This window comes from Setaria viridis, chromosome 6 (genome assembly GCF_005286985.2).
Source record: "Setaria viridis chromosome 6, Setaria_viridis_v4.0, whole genome shotgun sequence".
Taxonomy (NCBI): domain Eukaryota; kingdom Viridiplantae; phylum Streptophyta; class Magnoliopsida; order Poales; family Poaceae; genus Setaria; species Setaria viridis.
Genome location: NC_048268.2, coordinates 21,624,549 through 21,642,719, shown reverse-complemented (window position 1 = coordinate 21,642,719; position 18,171 = coordinate 21,624,549). Strand labels below are relative to the sequence as shown.

Genomic DNA, 18,171 nt, shown 5'->3' with positions numbered 1-18,171 from the left:
CATATGTTTTAACAATGTTGCAATTGTAGTTTAAAACTGTTCTGATTATAATTTTTAAATATTTTAAAAGTTATGCATTGATGTTGCAAACTTTGTGTTCTATGTAATGTTGTTCCTCCTCGTGGAGGTTGCATAAAACAAATATTGTATCATGTTGCGGAGGGAATTTTCTATCTTAGAATCGGACATTCATTACTATAGATGTATTTTTTATGTTGCAAGCGTTGATTTATAGTGTTGCAGCAGTTGATTTTCAATGTTTGCGACGGAGCATTCAATGAGAAATCTTCCATAGACATCCGCCGCATATATCATCTAATGTTACTATTACATAGTCGGTACAAAAGTTCAAATTTCAATGGTTTTTATGAAGTTGCTACAATATTCTTCAGCGGGTCCTATGTATTTGTGGCACGGAAGGGGACCGATATGGTTCCTGGTTGACATGCCGGACCGACCACTTCCATACCTGGAGTTTGAGGTGTAGCCGGAGCACGCCATTCCGTCCGAAAGTTTAGAGCACATCCTTGGAACCGAAGCGTGGCTCGTTAGTGTGTGATGATGGCTTCGCTTCCTGTGCTACTGCGACGTTGAAAGCCCAGTCCGTGAGCGCCGCCGATCGAATCTCGCGTTCTCGCCTTGGAAAAAAACAACAACCGCAAACTCACTCCGAAAGCGTCAGCAAGCAAACTAGTACATGCCCAAGCAAGCAAAAGGGGAGGAGAACGGCAGCCCAACAGAAAAAAAGCTTCCATCTTTCTCCTCCCCTCTCGCTTTCGTCGGAGGGGCCGGCCGCGGCGAGAGCCCCCCAAAAGCGCGGCAGGTGAGGTCCCGGCAGGGGAGATGTTCCCCGGCCTGATCCACCACGCCGGCCGCGGCGGCCGCCCCGACGCCGCGGGCGCCGAGGATTCGCCGCGCGGCGGCGGGCTGGGGCTGCACGGGCACGGCGGTGGGCCCAGCGTGGTGCTGACGGCCGACCCCAAGCCCAGGCTCCGCTGGACGGCCGACCTCCACGACCGTTTCGTCGACGCCGTCTCCCAGCTCGGCGGGCCCGACAGTGAGCATTCCGACATCTCTCCCTCCCCCAACCCGAACTCCCTTCCCGCCGCATCCTCTTCTTGGCCCGCCTCGTTCTTGCGCCTTCAAGTGGCCGCCCGCTGCGACTGTTTCTTCCTCGTTTGGCTGCAGCGTTCAATTTATTACGGGAAGTGCCATGTGGGATTTGAGCGCAACGGCAGTCAGAATGTGCATTTTGCCTAGGACAATTGACTGATAATGCGCGTCTGTTAGGACTTACGAGGGTGGAACTTCAGTTGACTTAGGACAATTGAATGCGTGGCTCCCTTAGCCATTAGGGGCAGATGACTTTCGAGTTTCAGGTCACGGGATTGCATTGTGGTGGGCATCCTGTGCACACAATTTGGGGGCCTACTTGAGGAATTTCAGGCACCTTGTTAATTTATATTTGATGTGAAATTTATATATTCTTATGACCTCTTTAATATTTAAGCGCATATGCCTTGTACAGCTTTCCGTTTGGTCTGCATCTGTAAGTAACCGGCCATCATTTCAGAGAGTGCCTGGCTTGCTATCATCCTGTTGCATTTCAACAAAAATTCGTTTCATTTCAACTGTTGTAGTCAGGATTTGAGTTGCTGTTCTGAATGCTGCTCGTAGTCAGATTGGGAAGATTTGGTGCCATATTCCGAAGGGTGGTTGGTTTGCCATTTTAAGTTTCAGAAGTCGAAAGATCTGATGGAATTCCAGAAAATTTAACAACAACCAAATTAACTATGTGGTTCATGCCTTTATGGACAGCATCTCATCTTTAGTTAGGTACTTTGGTATTAGTGCACAGTGGAGTTTAGTAAGATGGTTTCGACTTGATTTTGATGATGATATCCACAACCTGATTATTGTTATTATTCTTTGGTTGATCATAAGTGCATCACAAACCTATGCTCTTTTAATCCAGTCCATAACAGTATCTTTTCTAGAATATGCACTGTTCCGGTATCAGAAACATGAGATTACTTTCTGTTCACCAGTCACCAATAATCTTTTTTAGCTATTACGTTGTGCTAGCTTTTCCTTGATAAATGTTTTCAGTTTATTTCGTTAGCTTCTCGGTGGCATCAGCTTTTCCTTGCACTCTTGTTTCTTGCAATTTCAGCTACAAGTTTGAATGTGTGGTTGGGATGTTCCTTACTGTTAGACAGTATGTATGTCATACGTGTGTATGGGATCTGTGCTGTGGGCTTTAAGCCTGGCCGGCCCTAGATATGGTTAGTTAGAGATAGGAGGAGATCTTGATTGGTTCTGTTTCTATAAGCCTCAAGATCTCCTCACCCCTATATATATGTAACCTCTAGCTCTCAATTAATCAATCTACTATTCCACGCAATCTCCATTGCTTTCATGGTATCACGAGTTTGGGTTTTTCCCGATCCAATCGCTTCCGCATCTTAGCGAGCAGCCTCCTCCGGCGCTGCTCCCTTCCAGGCACCGCCTTCCCGGTGTGTCGCCAACACCCCTCTGCGCGTGCGCCTCCTGCACGCCGCCCAGCCATGGCAGGCCCCGTTCTGCCTGCCCAAGATGCTGCTGCCGTTGGCGCGGCCCCTGGTGGTGTCTCCCCTCCCCTCGTCGATTCCTCCTCCCTTGACCCCGCCGTTCTCAAGCGCGTCGAGGAGGAGCGGGCCGCCGAGGAAGCGCGCACGGCAGGCCAAGGCCGCCCGCGACGCTGCGCTCGCCCACGCCGCGGACGCCGACCGTGAGGTGGCCGCCGCTCTCCAGGAGCGCGACCAGGCTGAAGCCCGTGCGCGCGCCGCCCGCAAGCGTGCCGCCCGCGAGTGCGTCGCGCCAATCCACCTTAGCCGGAGGTGCCCGCCGCCGACGCCGACATCTCCGTCGTCGATGACATCCCCCGCGAGGTTCTGCTCCAACACGAGGCGGCCGCCATCATCAACCTTCACGCGCAGGCCGTGACGGTCCAGAACATCCGCCACCTTGTGCCCCTCGTCCTCGACGTCACCTCCACCAACTTCCCTCGGTGGCGTGAAGCTTTCTTGCTGACCCTCGGCAAGTACTCCTTGCAGAATCACGTCTTCTCCGCCGCTGCCGCTCTTGGCTTCCTGGACTGGGTGCAGATGGACTGCGTCGTCCGCTCTTGGCTCGTGGGAACCCTCTCCCCTGAGCTTGCTGACGTTGTCATGGAGCACGGTGCTACTGCTTGTGCGACTTGGCTCGCTCTTGAGTCCCAGTTCCTCGGCAATTGAGAGACGCAGGCTCTCTTCCTCGATGCTGAATTCCGCAACTTCTCCCAAGGCGATCTCTCCATCACTGACTACTGCTACCGCTTCAAGACCATGGCGGACTCCCTTTGTGACCTTGGCGAATACATCACGGACCGGACACTTGTCCTGAACGTGATCCGGGGCCTCAACGGGCGCTTCAAGGATGTCAGGCGACATCTCCGTTGCAGTCGCCCCTTCAGGTGAGGAACGATCTGCAGCTGGAGGAGATTACCATGGACAAGATCGAGCACGCCGGCACCTTCCTCGCCTCCTACAGTGCAGCAAACTCCAAGGCTAGTGCTCCCTCCATGCTGTAGCAGCCTCCCTCTGGTTCCGGGGGCGGCAAACGAGGCAAGCACGGTGGCAAAGGCAGCAACGGGGGCGGTGGCAACAGTGGCACCGGCAATGTAGGCGGCGCTGTCGGTTCCAACTCCGAGGCGCTGGGCAATCCAGCGCGGCCTAGGGAGCTCCCTGGCCCCCCTTCTACCATCCCTGGACCGGTGCCATCCAGATGTGGCTCGGTCCCCGGGGATCTTCAGCACCATGCAGTCCCGCCTGCCGAACGACAACAGCAGCACCAGGCGCTTCTGATCCAGCAGTAGCAGGCTCTCGCCGCACAGCAGCAGGCGCTGTATGGTTAGCCCCAGGCACTGTATGGCCAGCAGCAACCGCAGACCTTGCTGGCTAGGTCCCACGGCCAGTGGGGGATCCCGCTACCTAGCCTGTACAGCCTTGTGGCTGGTTTGCCTGGTTGGGATCAGCAGACTCTCGCGGTGAACTTCAGCACCATGTCTCTCCAGCAACCACAGCAGCACGCGTGGTACTTCGACTCCGGTGCCACCAACCATATGGCATCCGACGTTGGTATCCTCTCCCGCTCCTTCACTTCCCATTTGTCTTCTCCATCCTCCATTATTGTTGGAAACAACAGCTTACGCCCTGTCACTTAGACTGGCGTTACCCCCTTGCTCACACGCTCCATCTTAATAATCTCCTCGTCTCGTCGACCCTTATTAAGAATCTTATTTCTGTACGCCAGTTCACTTCCGATAATAATTCTTCTGTGGAGTTTGACCCTTTTGGATGTTCTGTGAAGGATCTGCCTGCTGCGCCTCCCGGCTTCCTCCTTTCATGCTGAAGCATCTTCGCTGCTCTGGCATCGTCGCCTAGGATACCCGGGTCATGAAGTCCTATCTAAGATAGCATACTCGTCCACTATCCCCTGTAATAAAAGTGCTAGTGATACTCTTTGTCATGTGTGTCAGTTAGGTTGTCATGTTCGTCTTCCTTTTTGCGAGCTACACACAATTTTCAGTTAATACATTGTGACCTATGGACCTCACCTATTGTTAGTGTTTCGGGTTTCAAATATTATCTGGTTATTCTTGATGATTGCTTGCATTATCTATGGACGTTCCCGCTACGACTCAAGTTTGACACCTTCACTACTCTCGCCAACTTTTTCTCATATGTTCATTCACAGTTCGGCATTACAGTCAAGGGTGTACAGTGCGACAATGGCCGCGAGTTCGACAACTCCAGTGCCCGCGCTTTCTTTCTCACGGCATCCATCTCCGCATGTCCTGCCCCTACACTTTGCCTCAAAACGGTAAAGCTGAACGCATGATTCGTACCACTAACAATGTCGTTCGCTCCCTGCTGTTCCAGGCCAGCATTCCCCCTCCTATTGGGTTGAGGCACTTAGAATGGCAACATACCTCTTGAACATTCTGCCCACCAAGACACTCGGGTTCTCCACGCCCTATCTTGCTCTTTTCGGGTCCTCGCCATTGTATGAGCATCTTCGTGTCTACAGCTGTAAGTGCTACCCCAACGTATCTGCCACAACCTCGCCACAAACTCGCTCCTCGTTCAACTCTGTGTCTTCCTCGATACTCGCCACACCACAAGGGATACCTCTGTCTTGACCGTCTATCGAACCGCATCATAATTTCTCGACATGTCATCTTTGAGGAGTCCTCCTTCCCCTTCTCCGAAGACACTTCGCCATCGACTCATGAGGATTTCGAGTTTTTGGCCGATCCCGCTAGTGTCGTGGCCATCCCACTAGGGCCGTCACGCTATTTTCTCCCTGCAGGATCACCTGGTGCACTCCCTGCACAGCCACGTGTGGCTGACACCGGCGGCGCGCCCTCCGCACGGCCACGTGCGGCTGACTCCGGCGGCACCTCCTTAGGCGCGCCTTCTGCACAGCCACGTGCGGCTGGCACCGGTGGCGCCTCCCCTGGTGCGCCCTCTGCACAACCATGTGCGGTTGTCCACGACGGCTTCTCCCCTAGCGCGTTTCCCGCATAGCCACGTGTGGAAGGTGCCGACGCCGTCTCTCCTCACGTGCTCCTCATGTCTCTCCTCACTGTGCTCACGTTCTCCCGTTGGACCCGCAGCCAGCCGTGGCTGCTCCTCTGCCCTGCGCGCTTGCCTCAAGCGTTCACGCCGCTCCTCAGGTGGCCACAGCCGCCCAGCAGTCGCCGCCTCAGCCGGCCCAGGCTGATCAACTGGTCTCGTCTAGCAGCCGGCTCCGGCTGCCCCTCATCCGGCCCAGGTTGACCAGTGCCTGGCTGCTCCGGGTGCCTCGCCGCTAGCCCCAGCCGGCCACCGCCAGCTACCACTTCAGACGTACTCCAGGCGCTCGGTTCATGGACCGGTCCGCCCCTCGTGTCGGTCCCCTCCACTGCGCATTACAGTGCACGCACCTGGTCCTGTCGGTCCGCCTCGCCTTCCTCCTGGAGCGGTCGCTGTCCATCTAGTGGCAAATCAGCATGCCATGACAACTCGCGCCAAGTCCGGTTTGCGCCTGCCGGCCCTGTTTCAAGCTGCATCCCTGTCGCCGGTTCCACGGAGTTACCGAGCTGCCCTTGCCGACCCCAATTGGCGGGCAGCCATGCAGGAGGAGTTTGCTGCTCTCCAGGCAAACAACACTTGGGATCTCATCCCTCGTCCCTCCCGTGCCAATGTGGTGATTGTCAAGTGGGTGTTCAAGCACAAGTTCAAGGCAGATGGCTCTTTGGAACGCTACAAAGCGCGATGGGTTCTTCGGGGTTTCACTCAGCGACCCGGTGTTGATTTAGCTGAGACATTTAGCCTAGTGGTGAAGCCTGCTACAGTTCGGACAGTTCTGTCCTTGGCCCTCTCTCGCCATTGGCCGATCCATCAGCTCGATGTGAAGAATGCTTTCTTGCATTGTACCCTGTCTGAGATGGTCTACTGCGCTCAGCCTTCTGGTTTTGAGGATTTAGCTCCTTTGGACTTCGTCTGTCGCCTGAATCGGTCTCTATATGGTCTTAAGCAGGCCGCTAGGGCCTGGTATAGTCGCTTTGCTTCGTTCCTGCTTCAGCTCGGCTTTGTGGAGGCCAAGACGGACACTTCCCTGTTCGTCTATCATCGTGGCAGTGATATGGTCTATCTTCTCCTGTATGTGGATGACATCGTACTCACAGCTTCGTCCACGGCTCTACTTCGACGGACTATTGATGCTCTTCAACAAGAGTTTGCTATGAAGGATCTCGGTGAGTGGCACCACTTCTTGGGTATGCACGTTAGCGCATGAATGGTGGTCTTTTCCTCCCCTAGCGATGGTACATGCTTGAGATTCTGGATCGCGCTGGGATGTCTGAGTGCAAACCTTGCAGTACACCGGTAGATTTGAAGCCAAAGCTATCAGCCGATGGTGTGCCTCTCAAGAACTCTACAGATTTTCGAAGTCTAGCAGGAGCTCTTCAGTATCTCACTTTCACTGGACCGGATATTGCAAACGCTGTTCAGCAGGTGTGCCTTCACATGCATGACCCTCGTGAGCCCCACCTCGCTGCTTTGAAGCACATTCTTCGATACATCCGTGGCACCCTTCACCTTGGCCTGTTTCTGCGCCCCTCTCCTCTCAGTTGGACCTGGTGGTTTATTCTGATGGTGACTGGGCTGGTTGTCCTGACACTTGCAAGTCCACCTCGGGCTATGCAATGTTTCTCGGCAACGATCTCCTCTCGTGGTCGTCCAAGCGTCATAACACCGTCTCTCGATCCAGTGTTGAGGCTGAGTATCGCGCCGTTGCTAATGCCGTTGTAGAAGCAACTTGGCTGCGCCAGCTCTTGGGTGAGCTGCACCCCCCCCCCCCCCCCCCCCCGCGGTAGGCTACCTTGGTGTATTATGACAACATCAATACAATCTACATGTCCTCCAACCCGGTTTAGCATCAGCGCACCAAGCATGTGGAGATTGATCTGCACTTTGTTCGGGAGCGCGTTGCTCTTGGTGATGTTCACGTCCTTCATGTCCCGACGACATCTCAGTTCGTTGACGTTTTCACCAAGGGGCTGCCTTCTTTGGTCTTCACGGAGTTTAGGTCCAGTCTCAACGTCCGATCCATCGACGCTTCGACTGAAGGGGGGGGGGTTTAGACAGTATGTATGTCATACGTGTGTATGGGATCTGTGCCGTGGGCTTTAAGCCTGGCCGGCCCTAGATATGGTTAGTTAGAGATAGGAGGAGATCTTGATTGGTTCTGTTTCTATAAGCCTCAAGATCTCCTCACCCCTATATATATGTAACCTCTATCTCTCATTTAATCAATCTACTATTCCACGCAATCTCCATTGCTTTCACTTACTTTTTTTTTTGCTATTTGTTAAATATGTGTGACTTTCAAAACCTTGCGGTTTACGTTGATTTTTTTGTTTGTTTTTGTTATTTTTTCTGTTGTAGAGTTTCAGTTTTCCAAAAGTGATTAATGGAGTCATCGGTAAATGTCAAATTTATCAGGAGGCATAAATATATAGCTGACTCCGTTCCATTTTCTATAGTTTAACTTAGGTAATAAAGTTGTTTAAATATCACATATGGGGCAACCAGTGTCACCAACTGCGAGCTTGTCTGCAGACTTTATTCCTTGCTAGTATGCATTTGTAGGATGCTGAGCCAGGTGCTGTTGTTAGGTTGCATGTACTGGTAATCTTAGTTTGACATTTCAACAATAACATATCATTGTTAAACTGATTGCAATATCAATCTTGCAGAAGCAACACCAAAAGCTATCATGAGGACAATGGGTGTGAAGGGCCTCACCCTTTTTCACTTGAAAAGCCATCTTCAGGTACAAGCATTTCCTCATGCATATTTCTCCGGTAATTTCAAAAGTGCAACTTGAAAAGTTTACTTCTTATTTCTACTAACCAGAAATACAGACTGGGAAGACAGTCCGGCAAAGAGTTGACAGAGCAATCCAAAGATGGTAAGTTATGTATAAGTATTGATGATACTTTGAACTGGCATCTCTTCTTAATGAAATGACATGCAGCTCTCCTGCGTTGTTCGAGAAAAAAAAATTCTGAACTGGCATGTTACACCTTTTCTTGCTGTGTGTTATTGATATATTAACATCTTAGGGCATCGAATGAAAGAGCAGTCTCCATTTCATCATACAAGTCATCCATAGTTAAGACTCTTAGATAACTCATCCCCCTTTGAAATGCCACAGTGTGTGCTATGACATGCGTAACAAGAGAAGTATATTTATTATTAAAGATTTGGTTGTTAGGTAATTAGTTTCCCTACTCCTAGAGACATGTTTCCTTACTATGTGGGATTGTTTCCTTCATCTATATGCCATAGTTTTAAATGCCCATGAATTGCTATGTATGAAAAACTCATAGTAGTAAGATGTTGGCATTGACAAAGCATGCCCATGTGATGTTGTGTGGCATTCTTCCCTATCCTGAATAGCACTTCCACCCCTATTCACTGCCTGAACTATGTCGTCTGCTCTGCCATTATGTTCAGTAGTGCTCTGTTATGGGACGCTACACACTGCCAGCCCCTGTGCCATGCCAGTTCTGGTTCTCCATCCGCGTTTATGCCACCCAACACACAATTTAAAGCTGTAAAAGTGGTGCAATATGAAGTTCCTTCTCTAGTGTATCCTATCCTGTAGGAGGTGGTGAGGTGATCATCATTTTCACTATTTGCGGACACGAGTAGGAGATAAAGGTGGAAGAGAGGTCATGATGGAGCAAAAGCAGAAAGGAAAATCTGATGAAATCTCTCCCATTTCTCTTTGAGATTTCAAGGTTTCAGTAGTATTATCCTCTACATCTAAATTATGTGTAGTTAACATTTTTTAAAAGTGTTCAGAACAGGTTTTCAGAGCTTTACTTCTTGTAGCAAAACGCCTGATCTGATGTTTCTCTGATTAAGTTATGCTGGATAATTGTGGCAATTCTGCAAATCAAACTGGTGGCTGTCAACACTTGAGATATAGTCGTTGATATGGAGTGTGGAGATTCGCTGGATTATTTGGTTTATAGCTTATCATGATCTTGGATTCAAGTTTAACGTGCATTGGACGGAATAATGGATGGATCAATCTACATCCCATTTTTGTATGTAAACTGTGAACTATTTCCATAGTGTAATACCTTAAAACTTCAAAATCATCTTGTTGATCACTCTTTTTATACAGATTTGGGTGGTATGGTCTCTCAAACATACTTTTGCCTATCTGCATTTATGAGTTCATTTAGGAAATTGTTTCTGTAGGACTCTAGTTCTGAATCTGAGCAATAGAGTTGGTGGTGCGTTTTCTTGTTACTTCCTACCCTCACTCATGATTTCTACTCACATCTTTATGGTCAACTCGGCAGGCCTTGAACGATATTTCATGCCTTTTTCTACAGTTTTATATCATCCCACACTTTGAACTTAAAATACAACTTATATGGAGAGTTATATTAGACGGTAGGTTTTTCAATAATTTCCATATCTTGTATCAGATTCACTGTTAGCACTAAAACTTGTTTGAACACTGTTTGCATTTGAGCTCTTGTGCCCTGTGTATAATCATTTTACTGTAAGCATAACATTGTAATGTTATGTCGATTCATAATGACATCTGTGGCCTTCCCTCGCAATTACAGCTTCCTACCTTATGGAAGCTCAGAGTGGAACAAATTCGTCTCCTAGAGGTTCTACTCCAGATGTGAAAGAGTAAGCTGCATCACACATATCTAGCAAATTTATTTATCCTTATTTCTCGATCATGTGCATATTAGGAGTTTTATGTTGCTTGTGAGCCCTAGAGAAATTTCATGGTACTATTACTTTTGTATAGGAGTCAAGAACTTAAAGAAGCACTGAGAGCACAAATGGAAGTGCAACGAAGATTGCATGAGCAAGTGGAGGTAACTAAGAGTTCCAACTCCGCCTTGTCTTTTCTTAAAGTCATTTAATTCACTCGTGGCCTTAGCAAATTTAATAATAAGTAGATAGTAATTAACCAAATACTGCTTTTGCTTTGAGTTGTATGTTTGTTGTTTTAACTGCCTTGCCATTTAGAACTCACAGTAGTTCCACATGTTTGAGTGCTTCCTACCTAAGAGGGGAAACCATACTTCCCCTATCTACTAATCTGTAATCTGCCACGAGCAAACTGTGTTGTGGGTTAGTTGACTAAGGACAGCTGACTGCAGGCTTGAAACAACCTCTTCCTAATAAAAAATGAACCAAATGAACTCATTCTAGCTGTTCTCTTTTAAGACATTCAAGCCTTGGGTTAACAATTCCAGGAGCCAAGTTGAATCAATCTATCCACATGCCTTTCTTTGACTTCATTTGAAACTAATCAATGTAGTCTCCTAATAATATCCGTTTTAATGCATTTTTGCATTTAACAGGTCCAGAAGCATATGCAGATCCGAATGGAGGCGAACCAGAAGTACATCGACGCAATACTAGATAAGGCATTCAAGATAGTATCTGAGCAACTGAGTGGCATCAGCATATCTGACCGAGACCTGCCGGATCTGGCCTCTGCTGGGGTTATGTTTAGCCCTGCAGATCCCTTGAGCCCATCAGTCTTCCACCAGCTCTCTGTCAGCGCGGTTAGCCTGCTCAGCCCTGGAGGAGGCAAAGCCCTTCCGCATGTTGCCATCGACATCTCCCAGAAGCCACCAGAACTGAAGCGCAAGTCACGCTGAGGTACATTGCTAGCTCGGTGCAATGCATGACCTGACGCTGAAATAGATTGCCAACATGCTGTGATGCTTGACCTGGTTACATTCTGGGAAAATCAGAGGAGTTACGTCTAAGATCTGTGGAGGTGTAGTCCCCATCGTCCTGCAACTGTAGCACATGTAAAGAACAAGGTTATCTTGGTCTATTTCGTCCAATCTAGACCGACCCTTGTTAACATCTAATGCCTGATGGACAAGATCAAGTAATTCGCTTGTTGTCTAAACTGTTGTAGAATTCCGTGTTATAACATCTTGTTCAACACGCTCGGGTTATGTGGAGCTGTGCCACTGCAAATGTTAGCTTGCTTTTTTTTTTTGTGCATATTTCATCGATGTGGGTAGTTTCTCGCTACTGGAACTGTGTACATGTGGAAAGCACAGTATCAAAACTCTACACCTTTAGATATGGCGGAGACGGGTCCAGAGACATTGGATTTTGACATTCGAGGTGATCAGACATCAGAGTCCTTGATATTTTGCTAGTATACAAAAACATGAGCATTCTATTGCATTATTATGCTATCCTTTAATCCTGGTATTCGAATTTCGGCACGTTTATATTCGCTCCATTATTTGAGTTTAGAATTTAAAAAACGACCCAGTTATCGCGAGCTGCCCTTGCCACGTCTGGCCCAAACGCCCCGTGGAGAGCCCACGACCACCAGCCCACGTCCTCCTCATCCCACTTCCCCCGCATTTCTCAAGATAATAATACACATCGGCGCCAAAATTTCCCAAGTCCGTGAACAGACATCTCGACTCTCGAGAATGCGCGGGAAAAGGACGGCGCTCCCGCCTCCCGCCGCCGCCGCCGCGTAGGCGGCGGGGATGGACCACACGGCCGGCCTCAACGACCGCTCCCTCGCTGCGATCCTCCTTCGCCTCCCCTCCCCGGCTACCTCGCGCGCGCCGCGGCCGTCTGCCGGCACTGGCGCCGCGTCGCCTCCTCCCCGGCCTTGCTCCGCCTGTTCCGGCGCCTCCACCCGCCTCCGCTCCTCGGCTTCTTCATCTGCAACGACGGGTTCATCGTCGAGAAGGTCAACGGCGTCCTTATTGGGGAGATCTTGAGCCCCACCTTCTTCACGAGCAACCCGGAGCCCCCGGGGCTCTCCGGCGTCGTCAGCCGCTGCATCAACTTCTCCCTCGACTCCCTACCCGATGTCGAGCGCTGGGCCCTCGCCGACACCCGCGACGGCATCCTCCTCTTCTGCGCCAGCTTCTCCGCCCACGACCGTCTGCAGATCCCCAGCCACTTCGTCGTCTGCGACCCCGTCACCGGCCGCTCCGTCCTCATCGGCGACGCCCCCCTCCACGAGAGCGCGTACCTGGGCGCCTCGCTACTGCTCACCGATGGCCGCCTCTCCTTCGAGGTGATCGTTGTGACTTACTTCATGTGGGGCCCGCGCCTCCTCGTCTTCTCCTCGCACTCCGGGGGGTGGACCGTCCACCCCTACGCCGACGTCGGCGGCAGGTCCATCATGACGATGCTCGGCAGCGTCGGCTACGACATGCACGCCAACGGGTGCGTCTACTGGGTGATCGACGACGAGGAACACGAGGCCAGTGAGTACCTCATGGCGCTCGACACCCGCGTCAAGGCTTTCTCCCGACTTTTTTTTTGTTTTTTATTTTTTTTTAAGATTCTCATAAATAGGCTCCTAACAAAAAATATTTCAAAATCTGGATCCTTAGCTTGACTCTATCCATGCTGGCGTCAAGCTTACACGTCTTGATGCTAGATGGTTTGACGCCAAGGTTGTTGCGCTGTCGGTGACGTGGGTGCTGGCATGGCAGGGGGCTTGGCGCCAGCGTCAATGGTACCAAGCTTGGCGTCATAGATCTTGACATCAAGCTTGGCACCGTAGATCTTACACCGAGCTGGTACCCCATAGCTCTTGGTGTTTCGAATGAAACATGTATAATTATTCATAGAAGCAGGCAACAAATCACACTACAATTCAGCTAGTTAGGATGTGCATATTTTATTTCAAAAGGTCTGGGTTTGAATCCCAGCATTGAAGCTTTTTGCTATTTTTTTTCTTCCTCCCTCCGCGAGCGCGGCAACGAAGGGTTTCTCCCTCGAGCGCGACTACCCAGCGAGGTCTGGGTTTCTCTGTGTTCGAGTACAAGAAGAGCCGTGATGGCAACGTGTATGACCACTTCACCATCTCGCGCGACTACCCAGACGTCATGGCCTGCTCCGTCGACAACTGCCCCCGGACCATCATGGCTGTTTGAGCAAACTCTGAAATCCAGAAGGCATGTTCAGTCTTCTTTGTACCATCTTGATTTGACCTTTAGGCGGTTAAGCCTTGTATTTGCCGTTGTTCTCTGCTGCCCTCTGTATTTTTTTCTCATTTAGATTATTATATAAGCACTTTTAATCTGTAATTATCGTGCCATAATTCGTTTTGGTCTGAACAATAATGCAGAGTCCACACTGGATCACAACTGCCACTGCTCACTGACAGAGTCAACCTCTGCATCTCGTGGCGTTCAGTTGGCCAGTCCTGTTGTTTTTTTTTTGCCTTCGTTGCCGCGCTCGCGGAGGGAGGGAGAAAAAAATAGCAAAAAAGATTGGGATTCGAAATCAGACCTTTGGAATAAAATGCACACATCCTAACTTGCTTCTCGGAATAATTATATATATTTCATTTGAAACGTCGAGAGCTATGGGGTAACAGCTTGGCGCCAAGATCTATGGCGGCAAGCTTGGCGTCAAGCTTGGCGCCATCGACGCTAGCGCCAAGCCCCCTGCCATATTAGCACCCACGTCACCGACGGCACAACGATCTTGACGCCAAACCCTTTGGTGCTGAGACGTGTAAGCACGGTCTAGATTTTGAAATGTTTCCGTCTGGAATCTATTTGTGAGAATCTTAAAAAAAAAGCTAAAAAACAAAAAATTGGGCTTTCTCCACCATCAAGCTGCTGGCCGGCATGCGGGCGCGGTACGAGGGGAACATGCGCGTCGTGAGGACTGAATTGCTGTAGTTGTCACTTTTGGATAGTATTTTGATTGTGTTTACAAAAGAAAAGTTTTTTTTTCTGTTGAATTGCTGTAGTTGTCACTTGTGAGAAGTTTTTAAAATCCTTGAAAAGATATATTTTGGTTCCACTTGGGTTCTATTTGGACATCCATGGAGCATTTCCCCTCGTGCAAACATTGTATGAATAATGAAAAGGCACCTTGAAACTAGAATTCAGTTTGCCCAAGTAATGCTTTAGCAAAGGAATCTGGCTCACTCCAACTGGGAAGTGCTTGGTCTACGAATTCTACTAGCTGCCCTGCTTTCACTACTCATAAACGTGTTTCATCGAATTTCTTGGCCCGAGCTCGCCTCTTGTGATTGGTCTACTTGGCAGGTGGAATGGATCCTTAGCAGGTGTAGGTCCTTTTGTATCCGCTTATTTCCCGCTGATCGGTGGAAATAAGCCATAAGCCCACTCAAACGCTTTCCTTATTTCTTGCTTACCCACCAAGCCGCTTAGCCCACAATCCAAAATAGAACTACCGCTCCGATTCAACTGTACGCGGCCTCTGGGATGCTTCTCCCGCAAGCGGACCAATTTTTCCCTGATACCTCTCACCCCACTAACACCTGCCGTCCGTTCCCCGCGTCTGTCCGCCGCCGACTCCGGCCACCACCCTCCACCGGTTCCCTGCCCAGATCTAGCCCGGCTCCTCCCTGCTGAGCAGATCCCGTTCGCCCGCCTGCTACTGTTCCTGCTCGCCTGCTGCTGTTCCTACAGGAGTTCCTGTCCGCCTGCTACTGTTCCTGCTCGCCTGCTGCTGTTCCTACAGGAGTTCCTGTCCGCCTGCTGCTGTTCCTGCCTGTAGGCATTGGCTCGTAGATCCCGTCCGCCTGCTGCTATTACTGCCCGCAGATGCTGAAGGTGCTGGCCCGCAGATCCCATCCGCCACCCTGTTGCTGTTCCTACAGATCCCGTCCGTCCCCTGTGTGCTGGCCCTGTGTGCTGACCCCCTGCTGTTTGGCCCTGTGTGCTGACCCCTGCTGTTTTCTCGCAGGTGCTGGCTCCCCCTAGGTGTTGCTGTTGAGAAGAAGGTGCTGCTGTTGAGAAGGATTGCGCAAGAGCAAGAGCAAGGTAAAATTGCTGTGAATTTTTTTGATGGATTGCGCAAATGGCAGATTGTGGATTGCATAGTAGTACTTCTTGATTAATGATGCTCTCAGTTCATGGTCATTAAACAAGATTCTAGATTTATATTTAATTGTACAATACTATAATCAAATTTTAGATGGAAAAGTCGTTAAAGATTATGGCAAAATGGGATTCATTTGCCACGAAAGCTTTCAATGATATTTGTGTGGAAGTACTTGCTTTCAATCGGCCGCAACAATGTTTGAATGCGGTGGGATATGCAAATCTTGTTAGAAAGTTTTATGAGCGTACCAAGAGCCCATATGATAAGACTCAAATGAAGAACAAGTGGGATATATTGAAAAAAATGTATACTCAATGGAAGACTTTGAACTTGAGAGCAACCGGATTGGGAAGAGATCCTGTTACTGGTTGTATTGTGGCTGATAATGAATGGTGGGAAGAACAAAATGCGGTGAGCCCACTAACACTACGATTAGAGATAGTTCACATACACGTTGTTTGTTTTGAACAGAAGGTCTAATGGGATGCTGTTTTGGTGATATTTTATTAGCTATGTAAGGTTGTATCTGGTTCAGAACAGCCCCGCTTGAGTACGAGGATCAGATGCGAATCATGTTTAAATCTTTCATTGTTACAAATGAGACTTCATATGTTCCAAGTGGTGATGGCAATGTTGATGTTGATGAACATGATGTTGCTGATGTTGGGGGCAACATTGATAGGGAGGCACCTAAGACCCCAACAAGTTCTGAGCGGAGGGCTCCAAAAAGGCCAGCTCCTAGTTCCCCTAAAGGAAAGAAGAAGAAGACTTTTAGAGACCAGTGCATGAAGCATTTGATCGATGCATATGAGTTGAAAGTTCAAAGTAGTAAACATTCAGCCACTTCACAAGTTGTTGATCACGTTAGAGATGAGATTGGAAGTATGTTGGATCAAGTCATCAAGGATGGGGCTGAGGAGGGGAGTGATGAACACTTCTATGCCACACAACTTCTTAAAAAAAGGAGAACCGTGATGTGTTCATTACATTGAAGACATAAAATGGGAGGTTGAATTGGATGAGGAGGGCTTGGGAGATAAGGAAGAAGCACTAGGGTCTTGCATTATTGTGCCATTTCTCTTTCGTTTCCCTTATGTTGTGTGAGACATTATTTCAATTTCCTAAGTATACTGTGTGAGACTATGTATCTTTTATCAGTTGTGTTGTACCAATAAAAATTCATCTGATTATCTGGTTAGTGCTTTTTGACATACTTGCATTTTTTTTGATGAGTACCTCTAGTGCAATTAGTGAATGTGAAGGCAATAGTGACTCTGTTCATACCATGGATGTCGATGAATCTGATGATACTAATGATGATTACATAGTGGCAATGCTTGGTCTGGACTACATGGCATCATCTAGTATGAACAAGAAGAAGATTACTACTACGATACCAAGGATGACTGGAATACAGTGGGTTGAGTTGCAACTACAAGATTCAATGGAGTGCTTTAACATGTTCAGAATGAGGAGGTCAGTTTTCTTAAGTCTTCATGACACCTTAGTACAAGATTATGGATTGAGATCAAGTAGACAATTTTGTAGCAAGGAAGCATTAGGAATGTTTCTATGAGCTTGTGGTGCACCTCAATCTTCTAGGCAATGCAAGAATAATTTTTGTCGCTCATTAGAAACTGTTAGTAGGAAATTTGAAGAGGTTCTTGAATCTATCATGAGATTAGCTGTTGATATTGTGAGACCTAAGGACCCACAATTTTCTACTGTTCATCCTAAACTACAAGAAGCAAGGTTCTGACCTCATTTCAAAGATTGCATAGGAGCAATAGATGGTACCCATATACCTGTAACTGTGCCATTAGCTGATCAACCGAAATACATTGGCCGGCATGGGTATCCTTCACAAAATGTCATGGCGGTATGTGACTTTGATATGCGGTTCACATTTGTTGTCACTGGTTGGCCTGATTCTATCCATGATACTCATGTATTATTAGACACGCTTCTCACATACAAGGAACAATTTCCACATCCTCCCGATGGTAAGAATGAGTTATGTTGCAATTTATTTTCGAGAGAATATTTGCTCATTGTGATATAACATATAAATATAACATGCATACAAGTACTATCTTGTTGACTCTGGATATCCTAATAGAAAAGGATTTCTTGCACCCTACAATGGACATAGGTATCATGTTTCTGAATGGCAGCATAGTCAGCATCCGGTGGGATTGAAATAAGTGTTTAATCATACACATTCATCACTTAGAAATGTGATTGAGTGATCATTTGAAGTTCTAAAGATGAAGTGGCACATTCTCTTGAATTTGCCCTGGTTAACAAGCTGCAGTCCAAAATTATAGTTGCTTGTATGGCCCTTCACAATTTCATTAGAGATAGTGCCGTATATGATGCGCATTTTGAACAGAATTTTGAGGAAGATGATGCTGATCCAACCCAACCTAGCACAGATGGTGGTGGTGCTGCTTTAGGAGATGACATGGATATGGGTGCATTGTGTGATGCTATTGCTGTCGCTATGATTTCGTGATTCGTTGTTGTACCCATGACGGATGTTTCCATACTAGACCGATCTATCCTATCAATTTCATATTATTGTAATGCAATTTTTATTTAACAAACTCCAAAGACATTAGAATTATTGTCTTCTCCTCAGATTCACAGCAAAAATGAGCTATTATCAGCCTCAGGGGCATTCAGGTCA

General features: G+C 48.4%; 1 protein-coding gene and 1 pseudogene across 1 annotated transcript; both read left to right on the top strand.

Moving 5' to 3' along the window:
- Positions 1-701: 701 nt before the first annotated feature.
- LOC117861009 (protein PHR1-LIKE 2) lies at positions 702-11,609 on the top strand. Its single transcript, XM_034744461.2, has 6 exons — positions 702-1,057; positions 8,324-8,400; positions 8,484-8,538; positions 10,220-10,289; positions 10,414-10,483; positions 10,976-11,609. The coding sequence occupies exons 1-6, from the start codon at positions 844-846 to the stop codon at positions 11,276-11,278; spliced, it is 789 nt and encodes a 262-aa protein (XP_034600352.1). The 5' UTR covers positions 702-843; the 3' UTR covers positions 11,279-11,609.
- Positions 11,610-11,737: 128 nt separating this feature from the next.
- LOC117859584 (uncharacterized) lies at positions 11,738-16,680 on the top strand (annotated as a pseudogene).
- The last annotated feature ends 1,491 nt before the right edge of the window (positions 16,681-18,171 follow it).